General features: G+C 43.8%; 1 protein-coding gene across 1 annotated transcript in view; it reads left to right on the plus strand.

The window, feature by feature from the left end:
* Positions 1 to 27324, plus strand: part of elovl2 (ELOVL fatty acid elongase 2) — a 71690-nt gene that overhangs the window by 41534 nt on the left and 2832 nt on the right. The window contains exons 3-5 of the mRNA XM_067997506.1: positions 12310 to 12387; positions 17491 to 17662; positions 24856 to 24980. Coding sequence (XP_067853607.1) covers positions 12310 to 12387; positions 17491 to 17662; positions 24856 to 24980 — 375 coding nt within the window. The remainder of the gene's footprint in view (positions 1 to 12309; positions 12388 to 17490; positions 17663 to 24855; positions 24981 to 27324) is intronic.

Raw genomic sequence — 27324 nt, forward strand, 5'->3', positions numbered from 1 at the left:
AGCCAGCAATTTTCATTTTTGATTTTCGTGCACTACCACCTCGCTCACGTTGAAAAATGGGACGGGAGGGAAACGGAAATTATCCCCATTGTGTGTTAAAATACACTGAATGCCACACGTTACATTGAGCCACTTTGGTATAAAATTTAGATTAGTACAACCATAGGGTGTTCACCGCTAGAAGCTTGCTTTGACTGGTCGGTACCACATGCAAAAGTTGGAAGATTGGGGGTTCAAGCCCCACGCAAGGCCATAACCTAGACTGACACTTCAGTGCAGACTTTTGGATGAGACACTAAATTAAGACTCCTGTGGTTCAGGTGGATGCAAAATATCCATGGCACTCTTCAAAGAGAAGGGAATTCTCCCAGTGTTCTGGTCAAAATTCCTTCCTCAGCCAACTCCACCAAAAACAGGTTATTTATCTAATTTCCTGTTTGTGGGATTTTGGTGTGAACAAACTGCCAGCCATTTTTGCCTACGTAACAACAGTAATTTAACTTCAAAGAGCAATTCATTGGCTGTGAAGAATTTTGGAACATTATGAGGTTATGATAAAGCGCAAATTCCTTCTTTCTGAAACATACTAGACATTGATTCCAAAATTCTTGGGTTGGGGGAGGATGTAAGTCGATAATTGTGACTTTGTAGGGCTAGGAATTTCTGACTGGGCCGATGTATGTTGGAATTCTGCTGCAAGAGCATCCCGGCATAAATTCGTTCAGTTTCAGGGTGCGCTGAAGAATCACCCGCCATCCCAGTGGCAGCAATAAGAGTCAGGACTGTATGACGTCATCTGTCCTAAATTCTGTGACTTCCAGCTTTCCATTCACCCCTGAGAATATATGCCAATATTTAAAAGGCACAGTTCGCTGGGACTCATCCATCAAGACACAAGTACTTGGTTAAAGGGACACTGCTTAACAGATTGCTTGTGGAGAATTTTGGCCATATCTTGGGAATCACTGCAAGTATTGGAAAAAAAATGTTCACTGTTATACTCAGGAGGCCTGCCCTAACTTCTGCATTACCCTTGGAAAGCATTCTACCTCTAGAGACTTACTGAGTTAGTATCTGAGAGCTGCACAATGGGCTTCCCAATGGAAATCTGACTTTACATGATATATATGCTGGAGGAAGAGGAGCAGCAGGAGGCAATAAGGGAACCAGATTAATCAGCCAGCAACAGAGGAGAGCTAGACCATTCCGGCACTACCCATCCGACATGGTTTATAGACCCAGGCGCACTTTCCAAGATCTTTCCCAGGAGCTCTGTCTCAGTAGGCTGCACTTCACTCAGTAAGTTTTGTAGAAGCTCTGTTCATTGCTGCAACCACATCTGCCACCAAGGTCCACAGCACGCAACACTCTGATTGTGGCAGAGATAGGGACCACAATTCTCAACTTTCATGTTTAGGCTCATTCCAGGGAGGCACAGGAGACTTTTGCCAGATCAGCCATTTTGCTGTGCACAAAGAGTGGGATATATGTTTTTACATAGAGGGTTGTGAGGCTGTGGAATGCACTAACAGAGTTGGTGATTGAAGCAGAGACCATGCCAACATTTAAGAATAGGTTAGCTAGGTGGTTGAAAGAAAGGGGAATAAAGGGATATGGGACCTGAGCAGGCACATGGGATTGGGAGTACTGCTCAGATGAGATAAACACCAACACAGACAGGTTGGGCTGCTACTCCTATGGATCCTAACTCCTCTTTGTAGGACCACCAGAGCTACAGAAGATCATTACAGTGAAGCCATTATAATGCTCAAGGAAGGTTTCAGTGTGTGGATAGGTCTGGGGTGTCTTGCAGTAGGCATCCAGCACTGTCTCGTGAATTGTAGTAGCATGTTGTATGCTTCACAAATTTGCAATCAGGAAACGACTGATGGTCGATGACCCAGAAGATGCCAGATAGCCTGTTGATGATGCTGCTGATGCTGAAGACCTTGCCAATGAAGAACCGGAAGTAGGTGCCATGGCCACAGCTGTTAAACAGTTGGAGACAGACTCATTTGGCAAGCCTTCACAGATGAATAGAGTACTTTATCAGGAAGTCTCAGCTCATTAAAGATCCACTTCAATCTTTCTATGATCTAAGTAAAATCCTCGCTCCTAACAGCCAGCCATCACATCCTAATCCTGAGCCTCAACATCAACACATTGTCATACAAGAGGACTAAACAACAACCATTCCTTACACCAATTATTCCAGTGCCACACAACTTTACAAAAACATTACTTGGTTTTGTCAGTGTGCACTTGTCTTGTGACCACAGGAGCTTTTCTGTGCCCATTTATAACACTTCTTCAATATGCCACTTTAGGCCCTGGGGTTTAAGATGTAGACAGGTACTACAAAATATTAGGAGCTTCTTCGGAAGGAGGTGGCCCTTTTCTCAGGGCCCCACATACTGGGATTGACACAGGAAAGGCTGACTGTCATGGGCTCCTTGGCAGCCTTGTTCCACAAAGATGAAGGCTTTTGCAGGGAGCTGATGGCGTGCTGCTCTGTGCTGCAGGTATGAGGCAAAGCAGCTTTAGTGGCACATACACCAGCTATTGGTCCTGGGAACCTGGTTACTAGTGATCAGTGGGAGAACAGACCTCACAGAATCAGAAAGATCCTTAAATCCCGAAGTGAAAGTCAAGCAAATATATGTTATTCCTCTGAGATGCTGCCCTGTGTACTTTGCAGTCTAGTTGGTATTGACCTCTTCAAGCTGACCTCCAAGACTTTCCGTCCTTCATTCAGTGCCTCCATATTAAGTTGATTGACTTGCTTGGATCTCTCATGAACCAGGCAAGATTTGCAGGTGCGCCTGCAGTTGCTACTTTTTCCAGGCTGCCCTACAATGAGTTAAACCTGTTATTCATGGAGATTATAGTCATACAGGAAAGTGTCCACTTATTTCACGCTGACTTATTCAGTCAGGTGATTATTATCTGAATGTTGACACAGGGCCTGCGAAATCTGATATATTGTGATGTTCCAGGTACGTGCTGGACTTAAGGATTTGTCATTCATTTCAAGGTGGCAGAGAAGAAATTAGTGGTCCTTGAAGTTATGGAGGTCCCACTCATAGCCACAGACATCTCCTTCTACATGGCCTGTTTTGTAGCTTGTGATGGCTTCTTCCCTGGTACTCCAACTATTGCACCTGTCCTTTCTCTAATTTGGGCCAGCAGCCCTTCGATATCAGCCTCAGAGAAGTTAAATGCTCTCTTAGAACCATAGAATCATAGAATGGTTACAGCTTAGAAAGCGGCCATTTGGCCCATCGAGCCCAGGCCGGCTCTTGGTAAGAGCAATCCAGTTAGTCCCATTTCCCTACTCTTTCCCCATAGCTCTGCAAAATTTTTTTCCCCTTCAAGTATGTATTTAATTCCTTTTTGAAAGCCACGATTGAATCTGCTTCCACCACCCTTTCAGGCAGCACATTCCAGATCCTAACCACTCGCTGCGTAAAAAAGCTTTTCCACATGTCGCCTTTGGTTCTTTTGCCAATCACCTTAAATCTATGTCCTCTGGTTCTTGAACTTCCTGCCATTAGGAACAGGTTCTCTTTATTTATTTTATCTAAACCCTTCATGATTTTGAACACCTCTATCCAATCTCCTCTCTACCTTCTCTGCTCTAAGGAGAACAACCCCAGCTTTTCCAGTCTATCCATGCAACTGAAGTCCCTCATCCCTAGAACCATTCCAGTAAATCTTTTCTGCACCCTCTCTGAGGCCTTCACATCCTTCCTAAAGTGCGGTTCCCGGAATTGGTTCAAAATAACTTCCTTGCTTTTGTACTCTATGCCTCTATTTATAAAGTCCCAGAATCCTGTATGCTTTTTAACTGCTTTCTCAACCTGTCCTGCCACCTTCAAAGATTTATGCACATATACCCCAGGTGTCTCTGTTCCTGCACCCCCTTTAGAATTGTACCATTGCTGCAGGAGTTCCTCAGGGCAGTGTCCTAGGCCCAACCATCTTCAGCTGCTTCATCAATGACCTTCCCTCCATCATAAGGTCAGAAATGGAGATGTTCACTGATGATTGCACAGTATTCAGTTCCATTCGCAACCCCTCAGATAATGAAGTAGTTCGTGCCCACATGCAGCAAGACCTGGACAACATCCAGGCTTGGGCTGATAAGTGGCAAGTAACATTCGTTCCAGACAAGTGCCAGGCAATGACCATCTCCAACAAGAGCGAATCTAACCACCTTCCCTTGACATTCAACGGCATTAGCATCGCCGAATCCCACACCATCAACAGCCTGGGGGTCACCATTGACCAGAAACTTAACTGGACCAGCTACATAAATACTGTGACTACAAGAGCAGGTCAGAGGCTGGGTATTCTGTGGCAAGTGACTCACTTCCTGACTCCCCAAAGCCTTTCCACCATCTACAAGGCACAAGTCAGGAGTATGATGGAATACTCTCCACTTGCCTGGATGAGTGCAGCTCCAACAACACTCAAGAAGCTTGACACTATCCAGGACAAAGCAGCCCGCTTGATTGGCACCTCATCCACCACCCTAAACATTCACTCCCTCCACCACCGGCGCACAGTGGATGCACTGCAGCAACTTGCCAAGGCTTTTTCGACAGTACCTCCCAAACCCACGACCTCTACCACCTAGAAGGACAAGGGCAGTAGGCACATGGGAACAACACCACCTGCACGTTCCCCTCCAAGTCACATACCATCCTGACTTGGAAATATATCTCCTTTCCTTCATCGTCGCTGGGTCAAAATCATAGAACTCCCTACCTAACAGCACTGTGGGAGAACCTTCACCACACGGACTGCAGCGGTTCAAGAAAGCAGCTCACCACCACCTTCTCAAGGGCAATTAGGGATGGGCAATAAATGCTGGCCTTGCCACCGACGCCCACATCCCATGAACGAATAAAAAAGAATTTAATTTGTATTGCCTCCCCTCGTTCTTCCTGCCAAAATGTATCACTTCGCACTTCTTGCTGTTAATTTTCTGCCATGTGTCTGCCCATTCCACCAGCCTGTCTATAGTAAAGTCTATTACTATCCTCCTCACTGTTCACCACTACTCTCTGTTTCCTTTCACTTAGCTACTTTCGTATCCATGCTGCCACTGCCCCTTTTATTCCATGGGCTTCAAATTTGTTGACAAGCCTATTATGTGATATTTTATCAAACGCCTTATGAAAGTCCATATACACAACATCAACCGCATTGCCCTAATCAACACTCTCTGTTACCGCATCAAAAAACTCAATCTGGTTAGTTAAACAAATCTGTGCTGGCTTTCTTTTAGCAATCCACACTTGTCCAAGTGACTATTAATTTTGTCCCGGATTATCGTTTCTAAAAGCATCCCCACCACTGAGAGTAAACTGACTAGCCTGTAGTTTCCGGGTTTATCCTTACCCCCTTTTTTGAACAGAGGTGTAACATTTGCAATTCTCCAGTCCTCTGGCACCATTCCCATATCTAAGGAGGATTGGTAGATTATGGCCAGCACCTCTGCAATTTCCACCCTTACTTCCCTCAGCAACCTAGGATGCATCCCATCCGGTCCGGGTGACTTATCTACTTTAAGTACAGCTAGCCTTTCTAGTACCTCCTCTTTATCAATTTTTAGTCCATCTAATATCTCAATTATCTCCTCTTTTACTGTGACTTTGGCAGCATCTTTTTCCTTGGTAAAGACAGATGCTAAATACTCACTTAGTACCTCAGCCATGCCCTCTGCCTCCAAGTGTAGATCTCCTTTGTGGACCTAATCAGCCCCACCCCTCCTCTTACTACTGTTTATTATATATATGCCTATAGAAAACTTTTGGATTCCCTTTTATGTTAGCCACCAGTCTATTCTCACATTCTTTCTTTGCCCCTCTTATTTCCATTTTTACTTCTCCTCTGTACTTTCTGTATTCAACCTGGTCCTCACTTGTACTATCAATCTGACACCTGTCATACGCCCCCTTTTTCTGCTCCATCTTACTTTCTATCTCTTTCGTATTCCAAGGAGCTCTGGCTTTTGTTGCCCTACCTTTCCCCATCATGGGAATGTACCTAGACTGTACCCGACCCTTCTCCTCTTTAAATGCCGCCCATTGTTCAATTACAGTTTTGCCTGCCAATCTTTGATTCCAATTCACCCAGGCCAGATCTGTTCTCAACCCAGTGAAATTGGCCCTTCTCCAGTTAAGTATTTTTACTCTAGATTGCTCCTTGTCCTTTTCCATAACTAATCTAAGCTGTATGTTACAATGATCGTTGTTCCCTAAATGTTCCCCCACTGACACTTGCTCCACTTGACTCACCTCATTCCCCAGAACCAGATCCAGCAATGCCTCTTTCCTCATTGGGTCAGCAACATACTGATCTAGAAAGTTCTCCCAAACATACTTCAGAAATTCCTCCCCCTCTTTGCCCTTTACACTATTACTATCCCAGTCTATATTAAGATAGTTGAAGTCCCCCATTATCTATAGTTGCTCTATAGTTCTTGCAACTCTCTAATTTCCTTGCAAATTTGCTCCTCTATATCCTTCCCACTAATTGTTGGACTATAGAATACACCCGGTAGTGTAATGGCACCTCTATTGTTTCTTAACTCTAACCACTTAGATTCTGTTCTTGACCCCTCCAGGACATCCTCTCTCTCCAGCACTGCAATATTCTCCTTAATCAATACTGCCACCACCCCCTCCCTTCCCTTTTTTCCTTCCCTATCTTCCCTGAACACCTTGTATCAGGAATATTTAGTGCCCAATCCTGCCCTTTTTTGAGCCAGGTCTCCATTATTGCCACAACATCATATTCCCATGTGACTATTTGTGCCTGCAGCTCACCAACCTTATTTACCACGCTTCGTGCGTTTACACACATGGACTCTAAACCTATCTTAGACCTTCTTGTATTCTCTCATTCTGATCCCACCTAATACTGTACAATTTCTTACTGTAGTGCTATCTGTCTGTCCCAATCTTTTGTGCACCTTGTTTCTCCTTTCTAATGCTACATCCTGGTGCCCATCCCCCTGCCAAACTAGTTTAAACCCTCCCCCACATCACTATTGAACCTCCCCGCGAGGACATTGGTCCCAGATCTGTTGAGGTGCAAATCGTCTATCTTGAGCAGGTCCCTCCTGCCTCAGAACTGGATCCAATGCCCCAAGACTATGAAGCCCTCCCTCCTGCACCATGTCTCTAGCCAAGCATTAACTTGCCATATCTTCCTATTTCTGTACTCAATAGCTCGAGGCACTGGGAGTAATCCAGAGATTACCACCTTTGAGCTCCTGCTTTTTAACTTCCTAGCTCCTGAAACTCTAGCCGCAAGACCTCATCCCTTTTCGTTCCTATGTTTTGGTACCCAACATGGACCACGACTTCTGGCTGTTCCCCTTCCCCCCGCAGAATGTTCTGCACCTTCTCCGTGGTGTTCTTTACCCTGGCACCAGGGAGGCAACACACCATGCGGGACTCATGTCGACGGTCACAGAAGTGCCTGTCTGTCCACCTGACTATCGAATCCCCTATGACTACTGCATTTCTACACTTCACTGTAACTCCCTGTGCAGTCCTTTGCCCCACGGTGCCATGCTCAGGACTGCACTCCTTTGAGGTGTCGTCACCCTCACTGGTATTCAATGCTGAATATTGATGTGAGAGTGCCACACGCCCAGAGATTCCTGCACTGCCTGCCTCTTCCTACCCTTTTGGATGGCCACCCACTTGTTACCTTGAACTCTCTGTGGCTGTGGGGTGACCACCTCCTGGAACGTACGATCCAGGACACCTTCAGCTCCCCCCCCCCCCCCCCCCCACCCACCTATGCTCTGCAGTGACTCCAGCCACTCCTCAAGCTCAGAAACCCTCAGCTTGAGCTCAAGCAACGGGAGGCATTTCCTGCAGATGTGGCCCTCCAGGACACATGAAGCATCCCGAAGTTCCCACATGGCGCAGGAATTGCAGGCAATGGGTCTCAGCTGCCCGTCCATTATATTTAGAAACCTTTTTGTTCTAAACTCCCTTTGGATACTCGATTGTTATTAATTTACTTACTGTTTACTTACCCCGATTAACCTATACTTTTATTATGGGTCTGTCAGAGCTCCTCCTCTCTGTTCACTGTGACGTCATAGTGATGCCACAATCTCTGTTCTTAGTGAATGGGGCTCCTCTCCCGGTGCTCAGCACCGCTCCTCTTGACTAAATTGTTTAGTTATTTATAGATAATTACTTTTTAGTCTGTTTTGGTCTTTTTTCGATTCCTCCTCTAGCACCAGCCACTTCAGTCCTCTTCCAAGAGTCTGCTCAGTCCTTTAACTGCGTCTATTTAAATACTGAAGTTATGCCCCTGCTTCCCCGCTTGGTGTAGCTGGCCCCCTGCTGGGAGGACTCTTGCCCTTGTCCCACCAGCATTATTTAAATAAGCTGAGCCAGGGATTTCTGATAAGGGTCAGCTGCCTTCAATTTCGGCAGGCATACTTACTTCCCCGCTCCGGTGCACTTATACTGTTGCATCAGGGACCCAAGAATTTCCAGGCCATTGATTTTGGTTTGTACAGATTGTTTGTTTTTATCAGTGGTGCTTGCCTTCAACAAAAGGGGCGCATTAGTGGGATTTCACCCAATCTCACTAAATACCGGTCTGCACAAACTGGGATATAAAAATTAGGTCCATATCAGATGGTGTTACAATGGTGTTAAAGGTATTTTAAAGTGCTGTATTAGGACCACAGATCTTTTTGATAAATATTAATGACCTGGGCTTGGTACACAGGGCATCATTTTGAAGTTTGCAGATGACACGAAACTCGGAAACGTAGTAAACAGTAAGGAGGATAGTAACCGACTTCAGGAGGACATAGACAGACTGGTGAAATGGCAGATACATGGCAGATGAAATTTAATGCAGAGAAGTGTGAAGTTATACGTTTTGGAAAGAAAAATGAGGAGAGGTAATATAAACCAAATGGTACAATTCTAAAGGGGGTGCAGGAACAGAGAGACCTGGAAGTTCACATACACAAATCTTTGAAGGTGGCAGGACAAGTTAAAAAAGCATACGGTGTCCTTGGCTTTGAAATAGAGGCATAGGCCCTGGTATTTACGGGGAGGCGGAGAGGGTGTGGGGACACGGGGGTTCTGCCGAATTTAACGGCAGGAGCTCATTAACATTTTTTTTCCCGCTTCCCATCCAGCAGCCAGCCAAAATGACAGCCTGGCCAGCTGCCAGGCGGAGAAACCGGTGGCAGGCGGTTACAGCTGAGGATTCCTGGGGACGGTCCCTGGCGGTTGGGAGGGGGTAAGGTCAGCGTTTGGAGCTTGGTGGGGTGGGGAAGCAGGTTGGATGCAATTGGGGCTTAGAGGGGGGGGGTTTGCAGGTCAGTCACGATTACAGATTGGGGGGGGGGTGGGTGAGGGGGAGAAAGAGGCTGCGATCGGCAGGGGGGAGGCCAAAGGCTTCCTGGCCCTCTATAAGTGCTGTAAAAGGCACTTACCTTGTGGGGCCAGCAGCTCCCGCCTCCCTTTCAGTGCCGGATTTCCCAAACCCTGGGAAACCTATTCAGCAATTGTAAAATTTAAATCTGGCTCCCAATTGCACCATCGGAGTCAGATTTCAATATGGTAATGAAGAATCCCACCTCTCCACGGTGGGATACTCGGACACCTTGGCATCTGCCACCGTAAAAAAGGCGGTGGGCGCGTATACGGCAGGTTGGGGACGTGTTCCCCGTTATTCATTTTTAACTTTCCCCCCGGCCCTCTCCCGCCCGTCGTGGGGGGGTTAATATCGAGACCTATGAGTACAAAAGCAAGGAAGTTATGCTAAACCTTTGTAAATCACTGGTTAGGCCAGAGCTGGAGGATTGTGTCCAATTCTGGCTACCATACTTTCGGATGGATGTCAAGGCCTTAGAAAGGGCGCAGAGGAGATTTACTAGAATGGTGCCAGGGATGCGGGATTTCAGTTATGTGGATAGATTGGAGAAGCTTGGTATGTTCTCCTTAGAGCAGAGAAGGTTAAGGGGAGGTTTGATAGAGGTGTTCAAAATCATGAAGGGTTTTGCTAGAGTAGATAAAGATAAACTGTTTTTATTGCCAGAAGGGTCAGTAACCAGAGGACACAGATTTAAGATAATTGGCAAAAGAGCCAGAGGTGAAATGAGGAGAAAGTATTTTACGCAGCGAGTTATTATGATTTGGAATACACTGCCTGCCAGGTTGGTGGAAGCAGATTCAATAGTAACTTTCAAAAAGGAATTGGATAAATATTTGAAAGGAAGAAAATTGCAGGGCTATGGGGAAAGAGCAGGAGAGTGGGACTAATTGAATAGCTCTTTCAAAGAGCCAGCACAGGAATGATGGGCCGCATGGTCTCCTTCTCTGCTGTATTATTCTATGATTCTACGATATGGAGAGAATTCATTTTTCCAACATAACTGTGCACAGTGTTCTATAGCTAACTACATAAATAAAAACAGAAATTGCTGGAGAAGCTCAGCAAGTGAGGCAGCATCTGTGGAGAAAGAAACAGAGTTAACGTTTCAGGTCGATGACCTTTCGTCAGAACTGGAAGATGTTAAAGAGTTAAAGTTTTTAAGCAAGTAAAGAGCCGAGGAAAGGGGGTGGGGGGAGGAGAGGAAAGAACAAAAGGGAAGGTCTGTGATAGGTAGAGGGTGCAGTGGGAATCCTATTGCGATTTTGGTAGCTTAGGCTTACTGGTATATCAGAGGGAACGTTATTTTCCATCTGTTCCATACTATAGTGAACCTGCACGTATTTGATTCTGATACTAGCTACTGAAAATGGAAAATTGTCCCATACCCCAGCATTAAAGTTTCTCACCTTGATAAGCAAAAAAAATTAGCAATACAAATAAGTAAGCCTCCTGATGGCCAGGGAGGTAATAACTGCTGCGATGTTAGGACTAACCTGGTGTGGCCTCGAGTCATGCAGACTAAAATCATCTCGGGTGCAGTGCAGTCTGTGCTGAGTTTGCTGATCTGAGCTGAGCTGATGTAACAGCATGGATACTACAGTTAGCCTCTGTGCCTCTGGGCTAGAGAGGGGAAAGGTCAGCTAGGGCTCCTGGTCCAGATCACTAATTAGTGACCCCTGCTGGAAAGAGAGTGTGCAGACAGGATCAGACCTGACTGTGATGCCCCCTTCACTCAAATGCCTAGTTATATGCGGTGAGGTTGTAGGCCATCGTGGAATTGTACCACCATGTGAGAAGAGGCTAAAGGACATGCACAAAGTTAATGAAAATATAAATTAGGAGTGAAGGGCACAGGTTTATCACCAAGGCCGACGGGTGTGAAAATGGAATAAAGGCCTGAAAGGTTAAAAATTATGATGACGGGTTGCATAAACTTGTTTTGTATTCCTTGAGTTTAGAAGGTTGCAGGGTAATCTAATCGAGGTATTTAAAAATGATAAAAGGGATTTTATAATGTAGATACAGGGAAACTATTTCCTTTGGTGGGAGAATCCAAAACAAGGTGGAATAATCTTAAAATTAGAGCTAGGCCTGGTAGGAAGCATTTTTTCCACATAAAGGGTAGTGGAAATCTGGAACTCTCTCCCCAAAAGGCTGTGGTGGCTCAGTGAAATGAAATTTTCAAGAATGATATTGATAGATTTTTGTTAAGAAAGGGTATCAAGGGATGGGGAGCAAAGGCAGGAAAATGGATTTGAGGTATAGATCAGCCATCGTGCAACCTGGCTGCCTTTTTGCCCACAAAACAACTGTAACGACCCATCAAAAAGTATTATTTGGCTATGAAGTGCTTTTGGACGTTAGGAGGTTACGAAAGGCTCCATGTAAATAAAAGTTCTATTTTCTTTCTTTCTCAACAATAATTTTATGATTTAGCATCCCTTTATACAATGGGAGCATATAATTAGGAATTTGGGCTTGCTGACCTTCGCATCCACATGATTTTCTACCCAGTTGAATGGATGAAAAATCCTGCGTGCTCGAATTGCTCATATGTGCTCACGCTGCATGAAGCTGTATCCAAAGTACTAAATTGTTACGTTTGCTCCATAATCCTAAAATGTCAATTTTTCAAAGAAAGTAAATCAGCAATGAATTATTTCTTCTGTTAATACTAATTATATACGGCATTACAATTTGAGACACTGTATATGCATTTTGTAAATTATTACCATTTACAAAAGATGGGAATCTGCTAAAACAATACAATTGTGCTTTTTTTCCCCATCTGAGCTTATTGCCATTAGTTTTAAATGAAATTCTGTGTTCTGAATCAACAATCTTCAAAACATTTTCTATATGTGTTCATCACAGCTGATCCTGGCAAGCTGGGAAGGCGGATACAACTTGCAGTGTCAGAATCTTCACAGTGCTGGTGAAGCCGATATCAGGGTGAGACAAAAAAAGTAATGGATTTCCAACGTGGTAATAATGCTTAACCTTGCATGAATTGTTAAAGACTACCCCACCCTCCCCAACATAGAGACAGCCCTGCCTTCCGATGAGGAAGTGTGCCCTTTTTTTACTCCCTGGGCCACGTACCTCCTTCATACAAGAGAATGTCTACCCCTGGGCCAACCCCAGTGCTGCTGTTGAGCGAGATGTGCCAGTTTAGGTCAGAAGGGGTTCTCCTCTGATTTTTCCTCCTCTGCGACTCGAGCAATTGAGAATCAGAAACTTCCCTTACTATGGCGCTGAACACCACCACCATGAATTTTAAAGATGATTTTATGTAAGTCTCAATTAATTATATGGAGACAGCAGATTATAAATTTTAAGAAGACGATGGATATATCACCCTGATGGACGAAGATGGTCATTTCTGGTACTGTATAGTCTTATGTTCCCAATGTACCTGTGAGGTGGGGGGTTAATTTAACTCTGCCTAGTGATGTGTTATAGGTAACTACGGTCTCCTGGAGTTTGCTTGATTGTCTTAACGAGTGGAGGAGGAATGTTCCAGAGTTTAATTTCCCTGGGTTTTTCCTCTGTTTTTTGCCTCCCCAGCAGTTACATTACTAGTGATTGGGGAGGGTGATGCACAAGGATGAATCATTTAATGGTCTTTCCTTTTTATATATTTGTATGGTATTTATGTTATACATATAATATGTAGCATTTTCACTTCCGACTTCCTTTTTCCCTTTTGCATTTTGATCTTTTGGTTCTTTCCTTCTGTTTCCAAAGCTGCTTTCCCCATAATTTATCACTACTCTAAAAGTCAAGTAAAGGGATAGAAAATTCCAAATATAAATTCCTTAGGAGAGAGGGCCCTCTTTTTTCAAATATATACAAACATCTTACAAATCTTACACCGACACATACTTCCTGTCAACTTACCACTATAAATTCCTATGTCCTCATTTACAATGTGTAAACTTATCATTCTGTAATTACACTCTCCTGCCAATTGGAGGTGCTGCACTGATGGGAGCATGTAATTACAGTGTGACCAGTGTACATAAGCAGTTTCTATTATAGATGTGAAAATAGGAATTTATAATGGAATATAAAAATAAAGGCAGAATGTATGACTTTAAAACAGGACCAATTTATGTCTGCGTGCTGTGGTCCAATTATCCTCTCCTCTCTAAACCTGCTTCATCAGAAAACTACACTTGGCCTCAACTCCCTGTGTGCACCACATTGTTTTATAAAGCCATGGATCCCATCTGCTTTTTTGTAAACTGTTGTTTCTATATTTTGATTGCCCATATATTGTGGGAGACAATTAACTTGTATTACTAGTTGGGGTTGCTATCTTTACGTGGATACTGGCACTCTTGTCGATTTAATTCCCCTCCCACGTTGGGAGGGGTGGGCTTGTTCCTATTGAGCCTCCAGGAAGTGATGCGAGACTACTCGATGCTTCCTAGTTTCAGACAGACCCTCAATTTCATTTGTTTTGATTTCCATCTGCTGCATGATTGATATGTGCAAGGCTGCACTCCACCACAGAGGAGAATGATGCACTCTCTTCAATAAAAAAAATTAGAAAAATTATTAACCAATATTCTCATTTTCAGTACAGTTCTGTGGAATTTTAAAGAATAAAGAGTGATCACTTCATTGGGGGAGGTTAACTTTTCAGAGTTCCTGAACCTAGCAATCTGAATTAACAGTAGATACAGTTAGTGATCCACGAGTTTCAGTGATGGTTAAAATGGCATCAGCAGCAGCAGCATTTGTATTCCAACAAATCTGTAACCTCATGGCCCAGCATATTCCTCACTCTACCATTACCAACAAGCCAGGGGAACAACCCTGGTTCAATGAGGAGTGTAGAAGAGCATGCCAGGAGTAGCATCAGGCATACCTAAAAATGAGGTGCCAACCTGGTGAAGCTACAACACAGGTCTACATGCATGCTAAACAGCGGAAGCAACATGCTATAGACAGAGCTAAGCGATTCCACAACCAACGGATCAGATCAAAGCTCTGCAGTCCTGCCACATCCAGTCGTGAATGGTGGTGGACAATTAAACAACTAACGGGAGGAGGAGGCTCGGTAAACATCCCCATCCTCAATGATGGCAGAGTCCAGCACCTGAGTGCAAAAGACAAGGCTGAAGCATTTGCAACCATCTTCTGCCAGAAGTGCCGAGTGGAAGATCCATCTCGGCCTCCTCCCGATATCCCCACCATCACAGAAGCCTGTCTTCAACCAATTCAATTCACTCCACGTGATAAAGAAATGGCTGAGTGATCTGGATACAACAAAGGCTATGGGCCCCGACAACATCCCAGCTGTGGTGCTGAAGACTTGTGCTCCAGAACTAGCTGTGCCTCTAGCCAAACTGTTCCAGTACAGCTACAACACTGGCATCTACCCAACAATGTGGAAAATTGCCCAGGTATGTCCTGTCCACAAAAAGCAGGACAAATCCAATCCGTCCAATTACCAACCCATCAGTCCATTCTCAATCATCAACTAAGTGATGGAAAGTGTCATCGACAGTACTTTCAAGCGGCATTTACCAATAACCTGCTCTTTGATGCTCAGTTTGGGTTCCGCCAGGACCACTCGGCTCCGGACCTCATTGCAGCCTTGGTCCAAACATGGACAAAAGAGATAAATTCCAGAGGTGAGGTTAGAGTAACTGCCCTTGACATCAAGGCAGCATTTGACTGAGTGTGGCACCAAGGAGCCCTAGTAAATTTGAAGTCAATGGGAATCAGGGGGAAAACTCTCCAGTGGCTGGAGTCATACCGAGCACAAAGGAAGATGATAGTGGTTGTTGGAGGCCAATCATCTCAGCCCCAGGACATTGCTGCAGGAGTTCCTCAAGGCAGTGTCCTAGGCCCAACCATCTTCAGCTGCTTCATCAATGACCTTCCCTCCATCATAAGGTCAGAAATGGGGATGTTCGCTGATGATTGCATAGTGTTCAGTTCCATTCACAATACCTCAGTTAATAAAGCAGAACGTGCCCGCATGCAGCAAGACCTGGACAACATCCAGGCTTGGGCTGATAAGTGGCAAGTAACATTCGCATCAGACAAGTGCCAGGCAATGACCATCTCCAACAAGAGAGTCTAACCAACTCCCCTTGACATTCAACGGCATTACCATCGCCAAATCCCCCACCATCAACATCCTGGGGATCACCATTGACCAGAAACTTAACTGGACCAGCCACATAAGTACTGCAGCTACAAGAGCAGGTCAGAGGCTGGGAATTCTGTGGCAAGTAACTCACCTGACTCCCCAAAGCCTTTCTACCATCTACGAGGTACAAGTCAGGAGTGTGATGGAATACTCTCCGCTTGCCTGGATGAGTGGAGCTCCAACAACACTCAAGAAGCTCGACACCATCCAGGACAAAGCAGCCCGCTTGATTGGCACCCCATCCACCACCCTAAACATTCACTCTCCACCACCAGCGCACCATGGCTGCAGTGTGTACCATCCACAGGATGCACTGCAGCAACTCGCCAAGGCTTCTTCGACAGCACCTCCCAAACCCACGACCTCTACTACCTAGAAGGACAAGGGCTGCAGGCACATGGGAACAACACCACCTGCATGTTCCCCTCCAAGTCACACACCATCCCGACTTGGAAATATATCGCTGTTCCTTCATCGTTGCTGGGTCAAAATCCTGGAGCTCCCTTCCTAATAGTACTGTGGGAGAACCTTCACCACACGGACTGCAGTGGTTCAAGAAGGCGGCTCACCACCACCTTCTCAAGGGCAATTAGGGATGGGCAATAAATACTGGCCCTGCCAGTGACGCCCACATCCCATGAACAATTGAAAAAAAACTCCTGGAGTGCCCCCAGCTTTAGTGAATGTATCTATTGATGCTAATCCAGTTCCCTCAACGTTGGTGTCAGGGACTCCATCCAGTCAGGTCTTTCGATGTCAACAGCATTCACGCTGTACAAAAACACTTTAAAAAGCAACAAAAAAAGACTGAAAAATACATAAATGGGCTGCACTCGAACATGATTTATGTTGGGATTCAGTTAGTGAAATCTGCTCTTTAGCTCTGGGAGTTTTATTCATTTTTTGATGTCAGGTGATCTTCATAGGCTGATGGACAGTCGAGCTGACTGCTCCTCGAACTATCCGGAGGTATTAACTACCTATGTATCTTAAGGTTTCAGAACGACATTCAGGACTGATTGCTCCTCGGGTTTTTGAGAGATATTTGAAGGTGGCAGGACAAGTTGATAAAGCTGATTATAAAAGCATATGGGATCCATGGCTTTATGAATAGAGGCATAGAATACAAACGCGAGGAAGTTATGCTAAACCTTTATAACTGACTGGTTAGGCCTCAGCTGGAGTGTTGTGTCCAATTCTGGGCACCACATTTTAGGAGAGGATGCAGAGGAGATTTATCAGAATTATAGCAGGGATGAGGGATTTCAGTTGTTTGGAGAGACTAGAAAAGCTGGGATTGTTCTCCTTACAGCAGAGAAGGTTAAGGGGAGATTTAATAGAAGTGTTCAAAATTATGAGCGGTGTTGATAGAATAGAGAGAAACTGTTTCCACTGGCAGAAGGGTCAGTAACCAGAGGACACAGATTTAAGATGATTGGCAAAAGAACCAGAGGGGAGACGAGGAGAAATTTGTTTATGCAGTGCGTTATTACATGGAATTCACTGCCTGAAAGGGTGGTGAAAGCAGATTCAATAGTAACTTTCAAAAGGGAATTGGATATATACTAGAAAAGGAAAACTTTGCAGAGCTATGGGGGAAGAGCGGGGGAGAGGGACTAATTGGAGTGCTCTTTGAAAGAGCCGGCATGATGGGCTGAATGGCTTCCTTCTTTGCTGTATGATTCTGTGATCTTTGGTTCCCTGTGATTCTAATTTGAGCTGAGATCTCTTCACTGACTTAATTATTGCTGTGGTTAACGATGGCAATAGCACGTGGCAAAATCGACCATTTCTAACCGCAGAAAAATGAACATTTTGTTCAGATAATTACTGCTGTGTATATCTTGGTGCAGCTGGTCCTAAGTGTATTCGTATTCATTTTACAGGTGGCTAAGGTTCTGTGGTGGTACTACTTTTCCAAAGCTATTGAATTTATGGACACAATATTTTTTGTCTTACGGAAGAAGAACAGTCAAATTACATTTCTTCATGTATATCACCATGCAACAATGTTCAACATCTGGTGGTGCGTTCTTAACTGGATACCTTGTGGTCAAAGTAAGTTGACTCTGTATTACTGATACAGGTTCAGACTAGGCTTTTGCATGGAGGGCGGAGCTATTAACGAGCAAAGTGGGGTTTCGGCAGACATAACTTGGGATTGGCACAAATTTGCACATAGCGATATATTGGTGTAAATCAATTACACCGAATTACCTTTCACACCTTAGTTACGCAGAAACTTTCCACGAAATTCCGGACCACTCTTCGTTTGGTTTTGGTCCCCTCAGATGGTGAGTAATATAGAGGCTTTGGAAAAGGCCGAGGAAGGCCAAAAGAATGGTACCCAGCTTAAAACACCTTAGTTACCGAGATAGGTTAAAAAGCTGGTTCTACTTACTTTAGAAATGCATAGACTCCACGGCGAGCTGATAGAGGGATTTAAAATAAAGAGTCTAGACAGCGTTCATATTGACGGATTATTTCAATTAGATAACTTATACGCAGGGGTCATGCGTATAAGTTACACAAGGGCAGAACTAGTTTACCTGCCAGGAGGTGGTTCTTTACTCAGTAGATAGTAGACCCATGGAACAAGTTGTCGGCTTGTGCGGTGAGTAGTAGTGATTCACTGCATACTGTCAAAAGAAAGCCAGACCCAGCTCTAACTGGGTTGGAGATCATGGCATAGAAAAGGTAGGTGGAATAATTAATATAAATCATGGTCATTGTGCTCTCCTGGACTAGTTTTGATCACCCAAGGGACTTTGAGAGGAATTCTCCAGAATTTTTCTTCCGTAAATTGGCCTTGGATTTTGTAATTTTTTTTGCCACTCCCAGGCGCATACATGGCTGCTGGTGGGTGGGGGGGGGGTGGGGGTAGAGGTATTGTGAATCATGATGCTTAAGGCATTATGTCTGTGGGGCAGTCTTGATGGACTAGCTGGTCACCTCACCTAATCTCACCATTCCCCAACCACATCCCTTCTTTGACTGTCCATAGGCATCAGTGATTTACCCCCACCCCCACCCCACCTTCAACTTGTTCCAGACTCCAACCAGCAGAGTCCTTCCAGACTCTACAATTACTCTCTTTTTCTCTTCCCCCATCCACCACCTCCAACCTGGTAGATCTTGCCTTCCATCTTTCACTGTACTTTAAGCCTTAAAGGTGTGAGTTAGATATTGAGAACATTAGTAAAGGCACATGTGTAAGAGCCACTCAGACATTGGTAGCATACTGAAGAGAGAAGAAACGTCTACAGATACAGACAAAAATAATGAGCAAACAACTGAGACACAAACAGATAGACACAGACAGTACAATGATAATAGTGTGCATCAGCCAGAGAGGGGAGGGAGAGAGGGGTGAAACATAAAGACAGACAGAGAAGGGGCACAAGAAAAGAATTGAAGAGTAGGGATACATATTCATGTCTGTCAGCAATGCATCAGATCAACTATATTAAAATATATTGTGCATTACATGGTATAACACTCCAGTCATTAGAAAATAGCACATCCACTGACTCTTGTGAGCATCATCACAGGAGATGCATTCTCTGAATATATATTTGTAAATGAGATTGTTTTGGTGGAGCCAATAATATTGCCTCTTCAATCAGTCACATAGACATGTAGGAGTGTGACTGTGACTCAGTATCAGTGTGCTATTTTTAAATGTATGTAACTTGCTGTTTGCTTGAGATGTATAGATCTTTAAAAGGTTGCACTTACCAAGAAAAATTATATTGCATTATGTACAGACTGTTGAGGTATTTGACTCCTGGCCTGCCTGTAGAGAAATGATCTTTTTCTTTCCAGCCATTCTGCTTATACAGATGGTCGGTGAGCAGTATGATTGTACTTGGTGCTGTTGAGCTGCGCAGTAGATGATGCAGAAGGGAGGCCTCTGCTCACTTGTGCAGAAGTTTAAGAACATTAGAAATAGAAGCAGGATTAGGCCATATGGCCACTCGAGCCTGCTCCGACATTCAATCAGATCATGGCTGATCTTCAACCTCAACTCCACTTTCCCGCCCGATCCCCATATCCCTTGATTCCCCCAGAGTCCAAAAATCTACATCGCTGCCTTGACTATATTCAATGACTCAGCATCTACAGCCCTCTGGGGTGGAGAATTCCAAAGATCCACAACCCTCGGCATGAAGAAATTCCTCCTCATCATAGGTTTGTTTCTCCCCTGCTGCAGACTTGTGCCTGGCCTCTGTTCAGCACCTGCTTTTCCCACTCTGACCATAAGGGTAAGAGTGGGAACTGTTTACAGCTTACCACTAAGTTACATCAGAGTGGCAATCTGTTGTGCCACAGGTAGAGGAACCAACTTAATAATTGCTACTCGTTTTCATTTGAGAATTGTGGAAATCTCACATTGGCAGTTAATAAGAGGGAATAAATCTACACATATTAAGAGGCTTTGATTTATTTTTGACATTATTTGATTTAAAACATCATGGGGAAGAGTTTCCTTGGGTTCCCCCGCTCTCCCTCTGTAACTTTGGCAGAAGATCAGCAAAACCTCCAGAAAAAATTGCGTGAACGGCTGTTTACACTGTTGTTTCGGGAGTTCTACTGATCCTTATACCGATTATAGAGAGGGGGGTACGATCGATGCAGTCCTTTTTCTGGTTGTAGAGAGGGGGTACAATCGATGCAGTCCTTATACTGGTTGTAGAGAGGGGGGTACGATCGATGCAGTCCTTATACTGGTTGTAGAGAGGGGGGTACAATCAGTACAATATTTATACCAGTTATAGAGAGGGGGTATTATCGGTGCACTGGTTGTACCGGTTATAGAGCAGAGGCATGATCAGAGCAATACTTATTGCGCTGCTTTCCCCATTATGTAGTGGGGTATGGTTTCCATGCTGTTTTTACTGGTTATAGAGTAGGATATGCTCAGCCTGGTGCTTTTATTGTTATAGAGTGGGGTATGATCAGCAGGCTGTTTCTATGGATTCGTATTTCATTTAACAAATTCAGTGGTCCGAGAAAATGAAGGAATTATAGTTTTGTGATTAGAATTGCAGATTTTTAAATAAGTCATCCCTGCCTAGAGTATCTGTAGATGTGTATGGTGACAGCTATCTGGTGACCTTTTGCTCATCAGCTCATTCACAGTTTAACGTAAAAATTAATACTATTTTTCAAAATTTTGATTTACATGGCAAAAGCTTCTTTAATTACCTTAATCTTCTACTGAAAAATTTTTGAACAATAATTGTAAACAGTCATATAGAAATTTTCAGCTGGCACAATCACATGAAAGGTTTGCCGGCAAAATGATGCTCAAGTGCTGAGAACAGATAGCACTTAATGCTAAATTCAGCATCTCCAACCTGAAACATCTTAATATTGGTGCTTCTGAAAATGACAAATCATGATTTATACACAGGATTCACCTTAAGAAAAGAGACAGAATTGTACAGGAGTCATGTCCTATTGTAAGAAAGCAACTTGGATTTATTTAGCATTTTATGAGGGAAGAGGAGGCACAGATGCTGAGCTATTGTGAGAAAAGTAAGACTGGTGACCAAGAGCTTGGTCGAAGAAATATGTTTTGAAAAGGTGGAAAGAGAGATATGGAGAGGCAGAAGATTTAGGGAGAAAGTTCCAGAGAGTAGGGCTAAGATGACAAAGCTCTACTGCTGATGCTGGAGCAGGGATAGAGGAATGCACAGAAAGGCAAACTCAGAGGACTGGAGAGGACATAAAGCTGGAGGAGGGAGCAGATGTACGATGGCACAAGGATGTGAAGGGACTTGCAGAGAACAAAGATTTTAACTTTGGTGGTGGGGTGGGGGGGTAGGGTGTGTGGTGAGGAGCTATTGTAGGTCAACAAGACAGGGTATTGAGCAAACATGGCAGTGCAGGATGCTGGAGGCAGTGTTTCGGATAAGTTGCAGTTTATGGAGGGTGGAGGTCAGGAGGACAGCAGGGAGAAATCAAAGACAGGGATGGAGGCGAGAGACAGTGAAGGGGGAAGTAATTAAATCAATATTAGTGCTGTGTTGTTTTTGTACCGTTTGCCCATTAATAGGAGGTTGCAGGTCTGGTGATTCAGTTCTCCAATAGCAAAACTTAGCTCAATAAGCACATGAAGGAGAAAGGAATAGAAGGGTATGTTGATAGGTGTAGATGAAGTAGGGAGGAGGCTCGTGTGGAGCGTAAACCAGTTGGGCTGAATGGCCTGTTTCTGTACTGTAGACTCAATATAACAATGTAATATCTGTGGACTAATGTACAGGGTCTCACCAGCAACTTGGATAATCTGCATCAGGATTCAACAAAATCACAGGACTGCATGACTGTTCAATTATTGCATTTGTGAATTTTAGTGAGTTGCTGATTCACAGATGTTGGGTACATACCTACTTAAAGTGAACTCCCTCGGTGTTCATTCACATGCACATTTTGGCAGCCCATTATTTCTATCTCTTTTTTTCTCTTGGCCACTCTCGTGCCCTTTTTTCCCATCTCCTACCCTTCCTGCCACAAAATATCATCACCTTTCATTTTCCCCCTCTTGGGTACTTAGCCTAATTCTTACCCCAAACCATCACTACTCATCTGCCTTCCTACTCTCCTGCCACTATTTTGGGCATGAATATCTGAATAAGCCCACAGCTATACTCTGTTGATCTCAGAATTCTCCAAACATCCCATTGAGGCACCCATCGCTGTCTCCTTATGAGCTGCAACCCTAACTTCCCCATCCTCCTTCCTTGCCGAACTTCCAACCAGCACACCTGCTGGGGCTAATCTGGCCAACATCCCTCCCGGTTCTGCTCATCCTACCCATCACAATGCTCTTGCACTCTGCCAGTGGTCAATCACCATCCCTCTCTGAATTTCTCTCCAGAATGTCCATTCACTCAGGAACAAGGCCCTTGCTATTCATGACCATGAGTGGATGATTGCATTGACATCCTGGCTTTGACATACTTGGATGACAGATGGAGCCATGTCACCCCTTACTGAAGCTTCCCATCCTGAACACCTGAAGTCCAAAGTGTGCAGACTTCAGCGAATCTGGTACACAACTGGTTTAGTCATCCATCACCAGATCTTGCTGGACCACATCAAAACTATTGGACCTCAACCTCCACTGCCAAAGACACCCACTGCTCCAGAAACCCTTGGCTTATTTCCTTCACTACCAACAGACTCCTTATACCCTTGCCACCTCCACCCTCCCCTCTAAAAACAAGTCCAAGGAGATCATGAACTTCTTTGAAATAAAGGTGAGACCATTCATTTCACTGGCACTGCTGCTTCCCCCTTGCCCTTTCCCACCAAGCCAAACCTCCCACCTGCCTTCTCCCTGCCCTAGTCCAGAACCCACATCTCTCTAGTTTATCTTCCATCTTATCTCATGCCCTTTGAGCTCATCTCATCCAGGAAACCTACCTCCTGCTGCCTTGAATCCATCCACTAAACTGCTGACCACCCAACTTCCCTTCCTGGCCTGTGTGCTAGCTGACATTATAAATGGCGTTCTCACTTCAGGGACTGTCCACCTTCTTTCAAAAGCACCACATCACTAGGTTGCTGAAGGAAGGAAGGGTGGAAATAGCAGAGGCTCTAGCCATAATTTTTCAATCCTCCTTGGATATAGGAGTGGTGCCAGAGGACTGGAGGGTTGCAAATGTTACACCCCTGTTCAAAAAAGGGGAGGGGGAAATACCCGGTAATTACAGGCCAGTCTAACGTCTGTGGTGGGGAAATAACGGAGCAGGTTAATGAAGGTAGTGCAGTTAATGTGTATATGGACTTTCAAAAGACGTTTGATAAAATGCCACATAATAGACTTGTTAGCAAAATTGAAACCCATGGGATTAAAGGGGCAGTGGTGGCATGGATACAAAATTGGCTAAGAGTCAGAAAGCAGAGAGTAGTGGTGAACGGTTGTTTTTCAGACTGGAGGGAAGTATACACTGGTGTCCCCCAGTGGTCAATATAAGGACCACAGCTCTTTTTGATATATATTGATGTCTGGACTTGGGTATAGGGGGCATAATTTAAAAGTTTGCAGATGACATACAACTTGGAAATGTAGTAAACAGTGAGGAGGATAGTAGCAGACTTCAGGAGGACATAGATAGACTGGTGAAATTGGCAGATGAAATTTAATGCAGAGAAGTGTGAAGTGATGCATTTTGGAAGGAAGAATGATAAGAGGCAACATAAATAAAATGGTACAATTTTAGAGGGGGTGCAGGAACAAAGAGACCTGGGGGTTCACATACACAAATCTTTGAAGGTGGCAGGACAAGTTGATAAAACTGTTAAAAAAGCATAAGGGATCCATGGCTTTATAAATAGAGGCATAGACTACAAAAGCAAAGAAGTTATGCTAAACCTTTATGAATCACTGATTAGGCCTCAGCTGATGTATGCAATTCTGGGCACCACACTTTAGGAAGGATGTCAAGGCCTTGGAGAGAGTGCAGAGGACATTTACCAGAATTATACCAGGGATCGGGGACTTCAGTTATGTGGCGAGACTGGGATTGTTCTCCTTAGAGTAGAGGGGGTTAGGGGGAGATTTAATAGAGGTGTTCAAAATTATGAAGGGCTTTGATAGAGTAAAGAAGAAGAAACTGTTGCCACTGGCAGGAGGGTCGGTAACCAGAGGACACAGATTGGCAAAAGAACCAGAGGGGGAGATAAGGAGAATTTTTTTTTTACATAGCAAGTTGTTATGATCTGGAATGCACTGCCTGAAAGGATGGTAGAAGCAGATTAAGTATTATCTTTCAAAAGGGAATTGGATATATATTTGAAAAGGAAGTATTTGCGGGGCTATGGGGAAAAGAGCTGGGGAGTGGGACGAATTGGATATCTCCTTCAAAAAGCCGGCACAGGTACGATGGGCTGAATGGCCTCCTTGTGTTCTGTATGATTCTACCCCACCATTGGCAGCTGTGCCTTCAACTGTTAAGACACCACAGTCAAATTCCCTCCCTGAACCCCTCTGCCTTTACATCTCCCTCTCCTTTAAGGCCCTCCTTAAAACCCACCTCTGACAAAGCTTTTGGTTACCCTTCTATTGGCTCATCGTTTGTCTCGATGTCCATTCTTTTTCCTAACACTTCTGTGAAGCACTTGGGACATTTTTTCTGTTAAATGCACTATGTAATGCAAGTTATTAAGTTGACATTGTGCTTCAGCTATTAAACAGCATAGGTGCATTTGGTTATTTTACCTCTCACTTTTTTTCATTGCAGGTTTCTTTGGGCCAACATTGAACAGTTTCATCCATGTATTAATGTACTCATATTATGGCCTGTCCACTATTCCATCCATGCAACCTTACCTTTGGTGGAAGAAATACCTTACTCAGGCGCAACTGGTAAGAAAGAACTTGCATTGATATAGCACCTTTCATAATCTCAGGACATCCCAAAGTACTTTGTAGCCAATGAATTACTTTTGAAGTGTGGTCACTGTTGTAATGTAGGGAAATGCAGCAGCCATTTTGCACATAGCAAGGTCCTACAAACAGCATTGAGATAAATGACCAATTAGACTGTTTTAATGGTGTTGGTTGAGTGATAAATGTTGGCCAAGACAGCGGGAAATCTCCCTTGGTCTTTGAAAAGTGTCTTGGGATCTTTAATGTCAACCCGAGAAGGCAGACAGGACCTCGGTTTAATGTCTCATCCAAAAGATAGCACCTCCGACAATCTAGCACTCCCTTAATCCTGGCTGATACTCCAGTGCAGTACTATGTGCTCAAATCTTTGGAGTGGGGCTTGATCCCAGGACCTTCTGAATCAGAGGCGAGAGCGCTACCACTGAGCCAAGGCTGATACACTAAAACAAAATGCTAAGATATTTTGTAGCCTATTATTCATATATTTCTGTTATGAAGGAAAAAACAATGCATTGATATAAACTTTAGCAGAACAGGGGCACTCTCTTTCCCCTGACTGCTACCCTGTAGTAATCTTCTCTCACATCTACTCAGTCAATAATGCTGACTCAAGTTTAAGTATTGAATCTTACAACACCAGGTTATAGTCCAACTGTTTTATTTGAAATAAAATAGTTGGACTATAACCTGGTGTTGTAAGATTCCTTACATTTGTCAACCCCAGTCCATCACCGGCATCTCCACATCAAGTTTAAGTAGCCAGAAAACTCATACAAAGGATGGCAGGACTAATGCATTTCATTTTTAAATTATTGAAGAGGTCAAGACTACGAAATGTGGCATTAACCAGAGTTTTTGTACTGAATGGTACATCTATGCTTCAACACTTTATTTACTTTAATTTTTACCTTAGTACTTTTAGCAATTTAGAGTATGGAATGCCTAGGTAACTCAACAATAAGTCTCTCTTTGCATCACAGAGACATTTTAGACTGCCACTGTAGAACTAGCACTAGAGTATTGAAAATCATCTTCAGGACATTGCAATCAGCATGGACGTATTTATAACCATCACTGAGTTGCATATCATCTGGTTGGGTCAATATTGACAAAATAGAATAGTCACAATTGTACAAACTAAATCATATGTGTTCTCAGAGTATTGAAAGCGATGGACATTTTGCTGGCACCTAGGCTTGAAGAGCGAGATCTGTGGCATGACCTTCAAACCTTAAACTTTGGCACTTTAATGCAATTCCCATAATTCTGTGCTAAACTGTGCATTCTAATTTGATTTGTGTCCAATAAATGTGTCTTATCAAAAAGTTGCTGAGAGGCCTTTCATCTTTCTTGAGTGCGCTGATATAACAACAGTTTAATTTGCACTGGCACAATAAATCTGGAAATTTGATACTTCCCTATTGGCAACTGGGTGATGTAATCAGGACAGGTATATAAATACAACAGATATGATTCAATGTGAGTTTATTCTGAGAATGGTTTACTATTCTGTGGGGTAGAATTTATGAACTAAATATTATAATTAGATGGATTAGAACTACATATTGTGAATTCAGGTGCAGAGGTCAGTGTATCTGCATGATTTTTCTATCCATTAATTTTATTTTCATGTTATTAATGGTCAGAAAATCATGTTAGGCACACTTACCTCTGGCTGACTTTCTGATACGTGCTCCTAATGTAGGAAGTTGTATGCTGGGATAGTTAACCACCTCTCTCGAACCCTCTACTGTGTTGTCACAACGCCAGCCATTCGTTAGACTTGCTCTTGCCCAGAGACTTTCTATGGGGTTTTGGACGGCCTGTTGCTGTCAGCCAAATAACCAAAGATCGCAGCGCCCTCTACAGGTCATCTAGGGCCTGTGTGCACAGGGCAAGCAGCTGTGTATCTCCTTAACCAATCAGATTGAAGAATTATTAATAAGCAGCACAGAGTCTGAACCAGGAAGTGTCATTTAGAATAGTGAATTCAATGTCACATCAAGTAAAGAAAGAGAAATAAAGAGAGGGAAAGAAAGATTGGATTAAGAGACAGAGATAAAAGAGACAAAGTAAAAAAAAATGTATTTACATTTATTTTAAATCTCCAACAAAAACTAAAATCTGAAGGAATGAGACTCAACACTTGTAAAAATTAATTTTCAGTGGCCAGAGAGGTTGTTTGGCAGTAATTAAGAATTGCCACGCCATTAAAAGGGTACTTAGACTGGAATGGACAAGCCCCAACTTTGTGTGGCGCATTTAGTCCGTGTCTATGAGGTACTTACAGGAACTTCACGCCGTTCAATTAATTTGAATG

Source organism: Heptranchias perlo, chromosome 2 (genome assembly GCF_035084215.1).
Source record: "Heptranchias perlo isolate sHepPer1 chromosome 2, sHepPer1.hap1, whole genome shotgun sequence".
In the NCBI taxonomy this organism is placed as follows: Eukaryota; Metazoa; Chordata; class Chondrichthyes; order Hexanchiformes; family Hexanchidae; genus Heptranchias; species Heptranchias perlo.